This window comes from Aythya marila (assembly GCF_965140915.1).
Source record: "Aythya marila genome assembly, chromosome: 6".
Taxonomy (NCBI): Eukaryota; Metazoa; Chordata; class Aves; order Anseriformes; family Anatidae; genus Aythya; species Aythya marila.
The window spans coordinates 29,187,526-29,202,475 of NC_139047.1; the positions used below are offsets into that span (position 1 = coordinate 29,187,526).

General features: G+C 38.5%; 1 protein-coding gene across 2 annotated transcripts in view; it reads left to right on the plus strand.

Annotated features, from left to right (window-relative positions):
* Positions 1-14,950, plus strand: part of TMEM163 (transmembrane protein 163) — a 95,430-nt gene that overhangs the window by 71,186 nt on the left and 9,294 nt on the right. For both annotated transcript variants that reach the window (XM_082763039.1, XM_082763040.1), the window contains one exon: positions 4,767-4,863. In XM_082763039.1, the coding sequence (XP_082619165.1) occupies positions 4,767-4,863 (97 nt within the window). The remainder of the gene's footprint in view (positions 1-4,766; positions 4,864-14,950) is intronic.

Below are 14,950 nucleotides of genomic sequence, written 5' to 3' on the forward strand. Positions count from 1 at the left end.
ATGGATTTCCTCTTCTGCTTTCCTTTTGAGTTATGAGACTTTGTCCTCAAAATGAAGGATTTTGTCTATTTGAGCTCCACAGGGGGAATGTGCTATGGCAGATGAGGTGGCAGCAGTATGTTGTGAAATACAATTACAGTTATCCTCATAGTGATTGGTTTAAGTGGAAATATCCAGGACTGGTGTAAATCAAAATGGGTATTTATAGGGCTGTATAAATATACACGGGTTGTGTCTGAGTTGTTGTACTGCTACTGTAGTGGGTTGTAGCACTGCTTTCAGAAAAAGGTCTTTGGGAAATGGTCAGGTTGTAGTGCACCCAGAACCAAGTTTTACTTCGAGACAGGGGTTTAATTATTAAAATTCAGACATAATCAAATTTCTGAATTCCACTACGAGTAGACTAAGAATAATCAAAGCTTGAAAGCCATATAAATTCTTTTTAAAGTCCAAATAGTTTCATATTTAATGCTCAAGGCAGTGGTATGACTTATTTAACAGTTTCATCTGTGACAAAGTTAGATTGAAAAGCTGACAAAATTTATGAGTTCATTTTTTAATATAATGAATTATACTTTATATTGTCTTCTGGCTTCTTGTATAGAAATACGGCATCAAAAATGCATCAAGAAATATCTTCTGCAGATCACCATATGTTACCAATTCCTACAGCAGACTAAAGGAGACCTTATGGTTTCACTGTTAAAATTGTAGTATTAAATTCTTTCTACTTAGTATGCAAATTTAATTACTCTTACCTTCCCTGTGCTGTTGCACTAAGAAAAAACCTTTGGATGTTTGAGCTGTAGTTGTCCTAAAAGTTGGTTATTGCTTGCATATCAGAGAGGTGCCCTCACCTTGTCCTTTCTGAATTAGTCTCTGGTTCTTTATATTCAGCACTCCAAACAATTCCAGAAAGCTCATTGTTTCTGGAAATCCAATCATCATTTTCCATTAGGTTTTAAAACGTTTTGACTAAATTCTTTCTGCTCCTCTTTCTGTTTAGAAGCCATTAAAGTAATACATTACACGGAAATGAAGGAAATTTCAGATTCATGCATTCTTCATTAGACCTTTTCTGTAGCCTGCCAAACCTGTAGTGATCGATTATTTTGCATTATAGATACATCATATCTCTGATGATGTAGTAAATAGTGGGAAGATCATATTTTATCTTAGTTAGAAATGGCCGTGAATTAGTACTTAAAAAAAAATCTACTTATGTTTCTTTTTAAGTAAGAGTAGGGTATTCACGTAAATTTGAAGAACAGATTTCTTTGATAGCTAATGGTGAATTTTGCAGACAATGCACTCATTATTTTCTGTTTCTATTTAATATGGTACTTGTAATGTTTCAGATTTTTAAGATCAAGTAGGGAGATGCTTTGTCTGAGGAGTGTTTTTTGACGCTATGGTGATCCCAAGCCAGTGGTATCTGGAAAATCAGATACCAGTCAAACCTCACTTTTATCTAACTACTCTTTCATTAATTTTTACAGTCACTTCTAAGTGAACTTGTTTAGAAATGCCATTTGGCTCATCCAATTTAATTGAATGTTATTAATGAAATTGCATTTACCTACAACCTTGGCACTAACACCCTTCATGTGCAGCTGGAAACATTTCATTTGGTTACAAAGCAGTTGAATAATTGTTAGCAGATGAAAGTTAGCAGGCTTCTATTAAAGTTTTTGTTGTCTAATGGCTCGAAAAGAAAGCAAGGTTGTACTAATCATTTACAATTTTTCATTATTTACTACAGTTAAAATTTCAAATTAATTTTGGAGGTTTCTTATTCTGCATTTTTATTTGTGTTTTGCATAGTTTGCAGTCTAGATAGAAATTATTTTTCTGGCTAATGAGATTGAAAGAAGCTACGTCAGTAGGCTCAGTAGTAATGCGGTGTTTTGCTCTAGTGGTTTTGCAGATGAATTGATACACTCAAGAGGACAAGAAACATGTATTTTAGCACTTAAAGTACTATGCCATTGCTCATGAATTTTGCATGGCTGTGGATTCCAAAAGCCAGAATGTAAAGGAGATGCTAGGCTTGCTAAATATGATGTCTGAATGCTGATTCAAGCCTCAGACTGCATTTCTCTCTGCTATTAATACTCATGTCACTGTTATTAATGTATTTCTTTTTTCTTTCTTCTTTTAGCTATTTCTGGCTAAGTAGGTATATGGGTTTTCTTTTGACACAGTAAAACCGATCTGGAGAATAAGATAAGCAGCTCAAGATTGCTGAAGTCATGGTTTGTCTGCTGGCAATAGCAAAGACGCAAAATGTTTGCTGTTAGGCTTGTGGTGGGAGAGTTTACAGAGATCAGGGTAAGCACAAACAGTCCAACAGGAGTGAGAACCAAGTCAGGCAATGGCCAGGGCAAGTGCTGATTCCCTGGACACATTAAACTTGTGCCAGCTAGTCTGCTGTTTGCTTGCCTGTCTTCCTCAGAGGATGTGTACAGGGAATAGGAGATGTGCCAAGGGAAGGTGATGATGTTTCACTGTCTTCTCTTGCCCATTCCCTTGGCGTTAAACAATATTGGCACAAAGAAGTTTAATCCATTCTTTCCAGCTGATGAATCTGTGGTTGTGTTGGTTTAAGCCTGCTGGGAATGACAGAAAAGTTTTTCTTTCCGTGTTGCTTTCAGATGAAACGTCAGCAATTCTTGCATGAAGTGTATGTATCTTATTTCTGCCTGTCACTGGCTCAGCAAGTGAAGGATTTAATTAATAAACTTTGTAGGTTACAACAGTGCTAAATATTACAGAAGTAGTAAAAGGCGGTACTGGAAATTTTTGAGTTGGACAAAACTAGGTCAAGAGGCTCTGGACAGATGCCTGCAGTGATCCATTTGGACAGGGTGAAACTGCAAATCTCTGAAGGAACCAACTGCAGAACTGGGATCTGCTTGCAAATGCACCATAGAAAACCGAAAGCCCTCTGATTTTTTATTTTGTTCATTCTTTTTGGGAAATGAACTTTCCTCCCAGCCTTTTGACTATTTAATGATCACTGCAGGATTTCAGGGAATCCATTCTGCAAGTTTCTTTCTCTGCCACAGGTTGTGGGCCAAATTTTTGTTTTCCTGTTGGAATCTAGGGGTAGGACTCCAGGGTAACAGGGCTGTCTCTAAACTTTTCTTCAGGCTTTTTATAGCACATCAAGTTGGACAAGACTGAGGGCTGTGCTGCAGTTTATTGCAAAGACTATAAGGAGCTGAGCATCTCCTAAAATAGATGGAGCAGAGCTGTGCCTACCTGAGACAGTACCTTGCTTAGCATACTACCCCGGTGCTGGGAAGGATGCTGGCCTCTGTTATCTGTGCTCCTCTGTGTGAGGGCAGCCTCTTTACTGAGATCTCACCCACAGGATTACGTGGATTGTCCACGGTGTGTTTCTGTGTTCCTTGTGTTAGGGAATTAAATGACCAGCTCCTCCAGCTCCTCGCCCGCGCCACTGCTGCAGCTGCATTTTCTGTCGTAGTCACAGCAGTACCAGTCCAACTGCAGTCCCCAGATTGAGCTTGATGTGAACATTGCTTGTGCTGCCAACCACCAGATGGCCTGATGTCTGAATTGGTAAAAATAGTAGCATGCTACTGGAATAATTATAGCACCCGTAGACCGAGCTAACAGATAGGTACCAAGCAATGAATACCACAGAAAGGAAATAGAAATTCTGGGGGAAAAAAATGTACATGTAGAAATCAATTCTTAAATATTTAATGCTTCAAACAGTAAAAATGCTCTTACTGTGTATCTGTTTATGGTATTTTGCTATTTTCTAATAGAATTGTATATGAAGAGCTACTTGTGGAGTTATGGATATATCAATACTGTAGTAGACTGGCTGTTATTGTTTGTGTAGAGAAAATCAAAGCCTTAAATCCTGTAGTATTTCTAAGCAAGAGGAACTCCATCTCAAAGTGGTATTAGTCTATGTTTGAACAAAACAAAGAATTTTCTTTTTGACTGGGAACTTCTGGGTCTGCATTACCTGCTTTATAAGTCCTTTATTGTGCCTGTGTCCCATCCAAAACAATTATTCTGTTACTTTGTTGTCTCTTTGATGGCCTAGTTGTGTGCTTTTTCTAAAATCAGATTGTGGGGCAGGATCAAAAAGTCTAATTCCACACAGCACCTAATTTGGTGAGGCTCTGTTCCTTTCTTCTGACATTTAGTACTGAGAGACCCCTGGACAGCCTGTGAAGCAATCCCAGTGACTTAACCTGCTGGATTTTTTTAATACTTGTGTTTAATTAAATAATTTATTTATGGAGATCTGGGGAGGAAACAGAGGTTTCACATTCTGTTGCACTACTTTTACCAATCATCTTACCTAGTTTGGTAAAGAGGATGAAGTTCCCTTGCTTATTTCTAATGCCATACAAAACAACAACAAAAAAAACGAATGGAGAAGCAGACCTAACAGACCTCTAGACGACTGCGTGGTAAGTCATCAGGAGCAGAAGAGGCATGTTTTTCTGCCTCACTCATACTCTGAAACATCATCTGGTCTACCCTGTCTTCTCACATACAATCCAAGTTTGAAGAACTGGGAAGGATCCAGATGCCTCTTTTTTTGAGAAATGCTTTTTTTTTTTTTTTTTTTCCCTCTTCTTTGATCCAAGTCTATATCTTTAACTACATAAGATTTTTTATCATTAAAATTTAGTTGTGTGTTACCCACCAGCAGAAGGAGAGTTGAAAACTCCAAATATATTCTTCGCAAATTTTTAACCATTTTTTTTTCTCCACAGAGCTTGTGTTATCTTGGGTGTCATATTCCTCCTATCATCTATATGTATTGTGATCAAAGCCATCCACGATCTAGCGAAGAAGGTGCTTCCAGAAGTGGTAAGGTGATTCATGTTCTTTAAAATGTTCTCTTTACACTGCCAGTGAAACTGAGAAAGGCCAACGTCTCCTTTTATCAAGCCTTGTTGAACTTGGTGAAGCTGTGGCAGCTGCAGATCCTGCCTGGCTGCACGTACAGGTCCTGGTCTTCAAGCAGTATTTTTTTCTTATGTGATGGAGTCTGGACTTTATAGGTTTTTACAGGCTTGACTCCATCTTCTCTCCTTCATATTTACCTTTACAGGCCAAATCTTTTGCAGCATAATCACTTAAAACTTTTATACAGGTTTTTATACAGGAATAGAAGTTCACTTAAAATGAGGCAGTCTCTCGGGGCTTAAAGAAAGTGGTAGAATTTTAAGAGGAGAATCTTTCCACAGTTTAGTACTCCAATAGCTTCAGTATTTTATTTTTAATGTGGAAAAATGTATTTTGGGATTCTATTTTTTTGTTTTCCAACTCTTGCCTCCAATTCCAGAGCCATGTACAAGTAGCAAGAATGAAACAGGTGAGGGGAGCATGCTGGGTGAAAGAGCTGGCTTTTCAACTGGTTCACCATGGAGCATCACAAAGGGCTTTTCTCCTGCTCTGTGCTTTCTTTTGGTTATGAAAGCCAGCCCCTACCTGGCCGACAGAGCAGCTCTCTGCAGCAGCCTTTTTCTCAGTTCTGCTCTGTCCTGTCCTGCTTGCTTCCTTCCAGTAGTGGTTACTAACTTTCCTGAGCTCTACTCATCCAAATCACTAGAGGAGCCATTTGGCAACAGTTCCACTCCCAGAAGACTATCTCTAATATGCCCAAACAAAATTAGGCTTTGGTTCAGGTATTGCATATGCAACCTGACCTGGACCTTTTGCATTCAGCCTTCATGAAGTTTGGGCTATATACATACTAAATTTGGTCTGTAGACAGTCTTTCGGCTTCTCGCCAGCAAGTCCCATTATTCACACAGCGCTGGAGGGAAGCCTCAACTCTTTGCTTTTGACCAGGAGATGGAGGCAGAGCTGGAAAAAGAGACAAAATGGAATTTGAACCTGTTACCTGCTACATCTGCTAGCACTGCAGATGAATTCTGGGTACTGTATGCCCTTGGAAACTTCTAAGTAGAAGCTGGGCAACTACAGAAAGTTATTTTCAGTAGTTTAGTGAAGTTTGGGCAACCACGAGTAGCATAGCAAAAGCCCATGAATTAATGCATTACTGAATTGCAGCCAGGTGCATTGTTTGGCTACAGATGACTCCTGTTTTCTTTGCATTTCACTTCCCCTCTTTTCCACTCTTCATAATTTACTGCCTCCTCAGCTCTGCCAGCATAACAGCACATGTAGTTGCTCCCCAGCCTGGTTCTGTCAAAATGATCTAGGTTAGCTCAAATGCTTTTGTTAGTCAGTTCTCCAATTCAACCAAAGCATTTCGACAGAACTGGGTTAGGGAGCAAGCATGGATGCCATTGTGCCAGTAAGGCTGAAGGAGATCTTGGTAAGGGTGAGGTAAGACCCTACATTGAAGGCCAGTTGAAGATGGACAACCTCTTAACTTGGCTCGGCCCAAACAATGCATCTGGCTACAGTTTGACTCCTATTTAGTGAGAAAATTCAATATAAATACATACTATTGACTGTGCAAAGCAGAAATAAGAAGGGAGGCCTTGATTGAAAATAAAAGACCCGTTTGGTGACTTGATGGTAGTATACATCAGATTAATTTAGAAGGCTCAGTCTAACTCATTGTGCCCTAGTAATTTCAGCAGTAGGAACAAAAGTTTAAAAGGTATGGCATATCTCACTCTTCCATCATTACAGGTATCATCTTCAGGTGAGGGTTCTGTTTCTTACACAGGAAGAAATGTCTCTTATTTGCACCATTAAAGTTACATATGAATTTCAGACGTGGTACTTCCTCACATTTTAACTTTTAATTTTTGAAATTTATTTACAGCAGGAATAAAACATGAAACCTACAGACAGGTGACCTCAGAGAGCAAATCCCACTGTGTTTCAAGTGTCCTATAGGCATAATTTGTACACATCCCTTATGTCACAGACTATTTTGGATTCAGACTTTGGTGGCCTAAAAACTGTGTTGAGTAGGCACGAGTTAGGGTGGATACTGCTTACATTTGACCTGGTATCAGAATAAGTGGACAATATTGTTCCTGTGACATCCGACTGACTGCTCTCACTCATGCATGTGCTCCAGTAACATCAGTGGTTTGAAAGATGTGTCTGGCAGGGCACACACATGCACGCACAAAGGGATTTTCATACCTTGCGGTTCTCCCTGGAAAGTAGGTTAAAACAAGGGATGAAAAAAGATGATACTTCTGTTGAGTGTCTCCTAAATGACATAGCAAGGGTTCTCTTTTCAAAGTCTGCCAGTACATCTCACTGTGAAACTGGTGCAGGTAAGGGTTGCATGACAGGTGAAAGATCTCTGTATAAACCAGGAATAACAATGAAAAAAGGGGGGACTGAGAGAACAGCGTTGTAGTGAAGGTACTGCTGCAAGTAATGGCCAGTGAGGTATTAAACTTAAGTGTTGCTACATTAAAACTACTTGGGCAGAAGGATGTTGTTTAATAAAACTTTTTCATTTGCTCTAGCTGTGCCTGAATCTGATCCTGATTTTGTCCCTTAGCATTATGCAGTGCTCTCTGTCTCAGTGGAAGTAGTCATTCCTCCCAGTTGTTTAGGTCTTTGCTGATCACGGGAGTTCTCAGTTCATGCACAGCTGCCTAGGCAATATCATTAGCTTCTTAGAAGGGCAGAAATCTGCTCAAATGAAATAAGTAGTGGAAGAAGTTTCTTTGTCTACTTTTATCTAGGCTGATATCTTCTACTTCTTGAACTACCAGTGAATTAACCGCTAATAAAACCAATTTCTGTAACATCATATAACCTAGACACATATGGAAAAAGAACATTTTCTGTTATGGCATTTTGTTTAGTAATGAACTAACCTGTTCTGCATCAAATAATGACATGAACTATTTCATGGTGGTGATTTCTGTATCATTGGGATTTCGTATTAGCATGCTACTCTGATGCCAGGGATGTTATCCTAGTGGCATGAGCAAGAATAGAACATCAAGACGAAGAAAAGATCAGTGTAACTCCACTGGTGTCCCAGACTGATATAAAAGTAGCATGAAAAACTCCTTACCAGGTTAAGAAGATGTAGGTTACAGTGTAAGTGTTCACATCTGAGTCATAATTGCATGATGCTTTTGTACAATATGTCTGAATTTGCCTTTCCTGAAGCAAAGGTCATGGAAGGTGTGGGTACTTTTCAGAGCATCGTGTGAAATTTTAGATGTGTGACTTCAGTCTGAGGGGATAATGTGGTTAAACTCAGCTGGAAAATGACTTGGTGTTCCAATGGTGAACACAAAACTAATGAAATCAGTCTTGAAGACAGAAATGTTTTTGAATGCATTGCTCTACCATTTGTGTGGGATTCCAGATTAACAAAAATGTTAATGCAGAGCACCATGGCTGACTGCATCACAGCCAGAACAACGAAGTCTTTTTTACATCTTAATTTTTGGGAAACTTCAGTGGCTTTGTCAAAGTTACAAATTCCGAGCAGTTATAACTTCTGAGTTCATCTTAATTTGTGCAGGTTTTGGAGAAAATAGTATATGATGTGGACAAATTTAATTTAACAAATGAAACAGATCAAGCAATCAAGTAACCTTTAGTGAACTGTAACATGCTGTGATTAAAGACCTACAAGTGCAGTTACTCACTTCTGAATCATTCTGGATCACTTATACAAAGTTAGTTGTATTTCTTGTTTGATTTAAGATACATCGGTTACTTCTCTGTCGGTTCTTAATATGCATGCAGAGAGAAAGATACTTCCTTAAAAAAGAATTTATGAGCTCTTTAGTATAGAGATTCTGTTGTCCTTGAAGTGGATGGATCTCAGACAAGTGGCTTTCATGGCAATACTGCTAGCTAGAAACGATGCAAACTTCACATGACTGAGAAATCAATTGAATGCTTTTTCGAGTGTTTGGAACACAGCTTTTATTTTATTTATGTGGACATTTGGAAGCAGGAGTCTGTGATATTTTTGTCATTTCATATGATGATTTCAGTTGCAGGTCTGCTAGTCCTCACCAGGATTCAGACAAACAAAAGGAGAATGACAGGCTTACATATTCATGGCATTTCCAGCTCAGTTTGCAGCACTGGAGCTCAAGTTTAGCTCTGGCAGGCATTTTTCACTCACCTAGCTGAGTTCTCTTTTATTCCTTGCTGAATGTAATTTCATTCAAACACACTGAATTACAACACTCCCAATGTACATTGGCCTAGAAGAGAGGCCAATTAGAGCTACTGACTTTCTGCATTTTTTAATACTGGTTCTCCCTTTCTTTTCTGCTTTTATTTATTTTACCTTTTCCTCTGTGTTAAGCAATTACAAATAATATGTAGTGTATATGCTGTCAGCACAGACAATGTTTTTTGCAGTTTTTCAAATACTTCAAAACCCTGGAAAACACAGAAATGCTCTATTTCTATTTATAGTTCCTTTGCTCAATATACCAAGGACTCTATTTGCCTTCGAAATAGCTTGTAAGGTAGAATATAAATGACTAGATAGATTAATTGGTTTAAAATCTGGTCCATTTTAATAATACATGCTTGTCTGGAATTTTGGCTGCTGGTAATGCATGTGTTTTCTATATGCAACCACAACAGTGGCCGTGCTGAGTTGGGCTGAAGGCCCTGGCTCCTGTTCCTGTTCCTGACAGCAGCAGGTGCCTGGTGGTCCTGGTTCTGGCCATCTGCATCTCAGCAAGCCCCATGGTCGTGGGGATGCTAGCTTCTGATACCCTTGTTCTTCTAGGAATTTCTATTAACACTTTTTAAAGCACTTCTTAGGTTTTTAGTATTGACAACATCACATGATGCTGTAATTAGGTACTGTAGGAAGAAATATTCCCATTGTGCTTTTTTGAATTTACTACATTTTGACTTCATTTGTTGCCTCCATAATTCCTGTACTGGAAGAGGTAAATGATGGCTACAGCATTTTCCTGTTAATCATCTCCATCCCAGTCTTAAGTCTTCTCCATTGTATGCTCCACCAGTCTCTTCTGACAGCAGTAGAATCCTTTTCTGTTTAATCCTTCCTCATGTGGGAGGCATTCATTATCTTTGGTCATCACTGACTTTCTTCATGACTTATGAAGAAATTATGACTTATGAATTTCTTATGTTCATTTTACCAAATTACTACTGAGCACTGAACTGATATTTTTGCAGAACTTTCACAAATGTAGATTCCAACTCCTGCGGTTAATGGCAAGTTCAGAAATTGTCGCTGTTAGATAAATTTAGGATTTTCCCTATGCATATTACTTTATATAATAATTAAAAAGAAGCCTGCCCTGAAAAATGACATCCTGTGTCAGGAGAGTTGGCCAGTGAATTAATTTTTTCACGTACTCTGTAATTCTGTACTTGTATTAATTATATACTTTTTAATATCATGGGAATAAGTTTCTTTTGAAGTAAATGAGATATATATTAATCCTCAAGGTCTGAAATAAAATCCCTTCTGCTAGTGTTTTCAACATTTGTGACATAGAGCAGTGTTTTCTAACAACTGGTCCATAGAATTATATTGTTTACTGTGTTTTTAAATTAATTTATCCATGAATTAGGGAGTAGATGATAAAAGTGTAGATGTAGGAGAAGTACTGCAGCTAAAGGCATCCGTTTGTCCAAAGGGTCTGGAAAGCATTAAAATTGAATATATGCATTGAGAAGCATAATGGATTGTTTTTCTCTCACACCTGATTTTAGAAACAACAAAAAGTGCCTGCAGGTGAGTTTCCCTTCATACTTACTGCAAGTACTGCCCTGGCAGGGGATGGATGTACAGTTCCTCCTGTGTTTCTACAATTACTGTGACAAATACTCTGAAACTAAAAATTCTCTCTATATAGGGCAGTCACATTTTGAAAGCTGTGGAAATTACTTTTACTGAGCACCAGAGAACAGAACCAAAGAGCCATCTAGGTTGAAAGTGACCTTCAAGATCATCAGGTCTACTTGTCAACCTGACCGTCCAAGTCCCATCACTAAGCCATGTCCCTCAGTGCCACATCCATGTGTCTCTCCAGGGATGGCCACTTTACCACCTCCCTGTTCCAACGCCTGAAGAAATTTCTTCTCTGTGAAGAAATTCTTGCAGAGATGCAAGTTTGCAGAGATGCTTCATTTTCCTGTGGAACAAATCTGCGTGGGTGTCTATGTAGACGCAGTTTGTGCATGCATCAACACATATGCGCAAGTCATTTTCTTTATCAAGCTGTGACCTCCTTTCTCATTTGTCTGAAAATGTTTTTAATTAAAGCTTTCATATTTTATGAATTTAGAGATGTGATGACATTTTACACTTGTTTTGGAACATGTTGTTTTTGAAAGAAATCATACTGTTCCTCTCCTATTTTTTTTCATATAGCTAGGATGCTTAAATATTTGGTTAAGATTTCTTGAAAAATATTGGGTATAGGTGTGGTATACAGAACAGTGAGTAGAGAATATATATACAGAATAGTGGATATAGATGTGCTGTACAGAACCTGTGCAGTGCCCTCAGCTCTCACGTAAGTGTGTAACACTGGCTTTAACTTCCTGGGGGGGGGTTATACAGTGCATCTGCCCAAACACTGTGAATACAGTTCTCATGAGAGATAGCTATGTGCAAGTACGCTTGGAAGACTTCAAAAAATACAGAAAGGTCACAAAATCCTTGAAAAACTTTTTTTCACAGCAAAGAGTGATGTGACATTACAGCTATAACTTCCACTTTTCTTTTTCTTTTTTTTTTTTCTTTCTTTATTTCTTACGTAGCTGTGAAGCTTTATTTTTGTGGGGTCTGTTTCAGCATGACATGCCAAAGTTGTTAAGTTGTTATTTCACTTACATATCCTTGACTCATAAGGAAATTTGTTTTCACTCATCAGTTCTTTTTTTTTCCTTCTCTTTTTCTTTGTTCCTAATACACATGCTGGAATTGTTAGAAGTAGGCCAGCTGCTCTTCCTTTCTGGTTTATTTGGAACTAAGCTTTTTGATAATTTTAGCAGTTCTTCATTACATCCAACTTATTAAGTTAATCAACATTTGGCATTTGGAATATAAAACCTTCATTCTGTTTACCCTTCCACTTAATTTTAAATGAATCATTCTCAGATTGTATCATTCTCAGATTGTATAATTTATTTTATTTTTTCCTACAATGTTGAGTACTGAAGCTAAAATAGAATCACTTCTTAATGGCTCAGAAGTGATTTACTATTTTTTTGTAGCTATCAGATTCAGAACATTACCCCTATTGTTCCTCACAGCATTTGTTCTCCAGCCAGCGTTGGCCATAATAAGGTAATTCCCAGTAGGAAAAGGAATTGCCATTCCTTTATTGATGTTTCAGAGCTATATCCATACCCAGTACCGACCTTGAGGATTTGGTGCACACGTTTCATTACAAATAAGGAGGAGTTATGTCATTTTCCATGACATTGATGACATTATGATTAGATTTCTGGGTAAATTTTAGTAATTTCTTGATGTTTTCTTAGTATTTTAGGAAATGGGTTTAAAACTCAAATTAAGCATAGTTTTCAAGCATTGTTTTATGTCTGGATTTACTAGTGTTAACTCTTGACATCTCTCTGATAAAAACCTTTTTTCATTTGCCTCTTTACCTTCCTCATGTCAATCACTATATATTCTTGAATGAAATAAATATAATTTGTGTAAAATGGTGAGATTTAGCTTGACTGTTGCCACAAAGAATTTGCAGACAATTTCTTGTTTATTAAGAAGGCTAAAAAAGCCCAACCCAGCAACACTGAGAGTGACTCTTTTAATTTCACCTGGGGTTGTAAATCAATATCCATTTACTATTCAGTTACTGCTTGCGTTTCCCTAGATAATAGTATAACACATGTAATGTCAATGCAGTTTGGCATTTGTCCTCATTAGTATGGCAAAGGACACTTTTTTGCAAGAGTAAGCAAGCATCATGCCATATTTCTGACATTTCCTGCAGAACAAAGAAGGAAAATGTAATCAGTTTGTATACAAAAGACGTGATGCACATCTGATGTGGTGCCTCCAATGCTTTTATAAAAGAAATCCCTTGTAAGATTAGGCCGCGTGTAATTCTATCATATATTATTGATTAAAGTTGAAGAGGGAGCTTGGAGTGGCACAGTGTAACATTTTGAGTTCTAGTTTATTTGCAAATTCAATCATTTATAATAAATACATAATATATTTAACAACATCAACAGCTGAATTATAGGTCAGTAGCAATAAAGCAATGCTTGTGTTTATATGTACATGTGTCCCTATACGTACTTCTCTATACACTTCTGGTCTCTCTCACATATATATATATAATTTATTGCACATAATTTCAAATCAAAGTACTGTATATATTAATTATACATCAGAATCCTGTTTTGTTATTGTTACAGTAAGTTTGGTGTGATGGTTCATTGTTTGGCCTTAAACAATGAATTTAACCCTAAAACACACATGCTGTTACAGGTTGGTGAGAATGTTGCAGATACATGAAAAAAATGTGTAGTTGATAGCTTTTATCCTAAATTGTGGGTTACTAGCTAATTGAAGGGATTGATGAAGTCTTGTTTTCAGGTCTTGGTGCAGTGATACAAAGTGAGTGTGGAATTGCTTCGTCACAGTGCCTTGGCACTAAGGATACAAGTTTAAACATTCATAAGGATTTTGTTTTGGAGCTAATAATAGATCTTTGTGTCTCCATGCGAAGAGTCTGCTACTTGAGTCAGAGGCTGGGCTGTCGGTTTGTTTTCTGACAGTGAAAAGCAATTAAAACTCTTGTCCCTTTTGAAGCTAGCTGGTGAGGTAGGCCCTCTGGCTTCCCAGAAGCTCCCTGTAGACTGATTACATAAACTATTTATTACTTCTGAGAAAGTGTGGTAGAGATTTTGACTTTTTTAAAAAAGTGTTTGTGTTAGGAACATCTCTAAGGGCAGGAGACCAAAATCCATTTAAGTGAGGTGCTCCCTGCCAGCCGGCATGCCCAGGTGAGGTGAGGGCAGGCGGCAGCCAAGGGTACATGGAGGTGGGGACGGGGAACAGGGTGGCAGCAGGCCCTGGTGGGTGCTGAAGAGGATAGTGACCCATCCTGGACTGAGAAAGGGTCATTGTGGGGATGTGTGAGACAGCAGGGATGGGGAAAACCAGTATTTAGCAGCACAAACCCGGTGTAGTTTGGGCTAGTCACAACATCACTTCTGCCAACAGCAGCTGTAGCATTCCAGGAATACGTCCCTACCTCCTCAGCCAAGATGTCTCATTTCATTTCAAACCCTTCTTTCCTGGGCAAGACTCAGCAGAGAAGAGGTGGGACACGCTGAGAGGCTGCCTTCTGTGGGAAGGGCAGAGCGGGATGAAGAAATGGTACCAGCAGCTCCTGGCTGTGATGCTGGGGGGCTGCTGGTGGTGGCTGACGGAGGAAGGAGGCTCACCACTGGTGAGGAACGCGGGAGAGGCCTTCTTCTTCCCATGCCAATAAATACCTTTTTACTCAATGCTGTAAACTTAGGGTGAAATAAGAACATTTCTACATCCCAAAAGAAGAAATTAAAGGTGTGTAAATGAAGGACAGAAGAGAAAAAAAAATAATTGGTAGAAATAATGTGGTAATATGGTATGAAATCTGGGCAAGTTATTAGGGTCAGAACGAGTAAGACATTCTAGGAAAAGGCTAGGAGCACAGATCAGCTAAAATTCAGTTATTATGCTGGGAATTGTGTTAAAATATCTCCACCTACTAAGCTAAGCACTGAAGCATCCCCTGCAGCTTTTTTTGTAGTTTTTACAGTAGATTCAGAAAGAGATCAAAGTCACAACATCATCATCAACAAATTTTCCTTAAGCCATAAGAAGACTGCTGCTTTTGGTGAGATCCTTGAAAGCAGGGATGGAAATGTTGTCATGTTTTTTAAGACCTCTGTTCTCATCTGCACTGGTGGGGACAATGCATTTGGATAAAGTGCAGGAAAGCTGCCTGCGGACTGC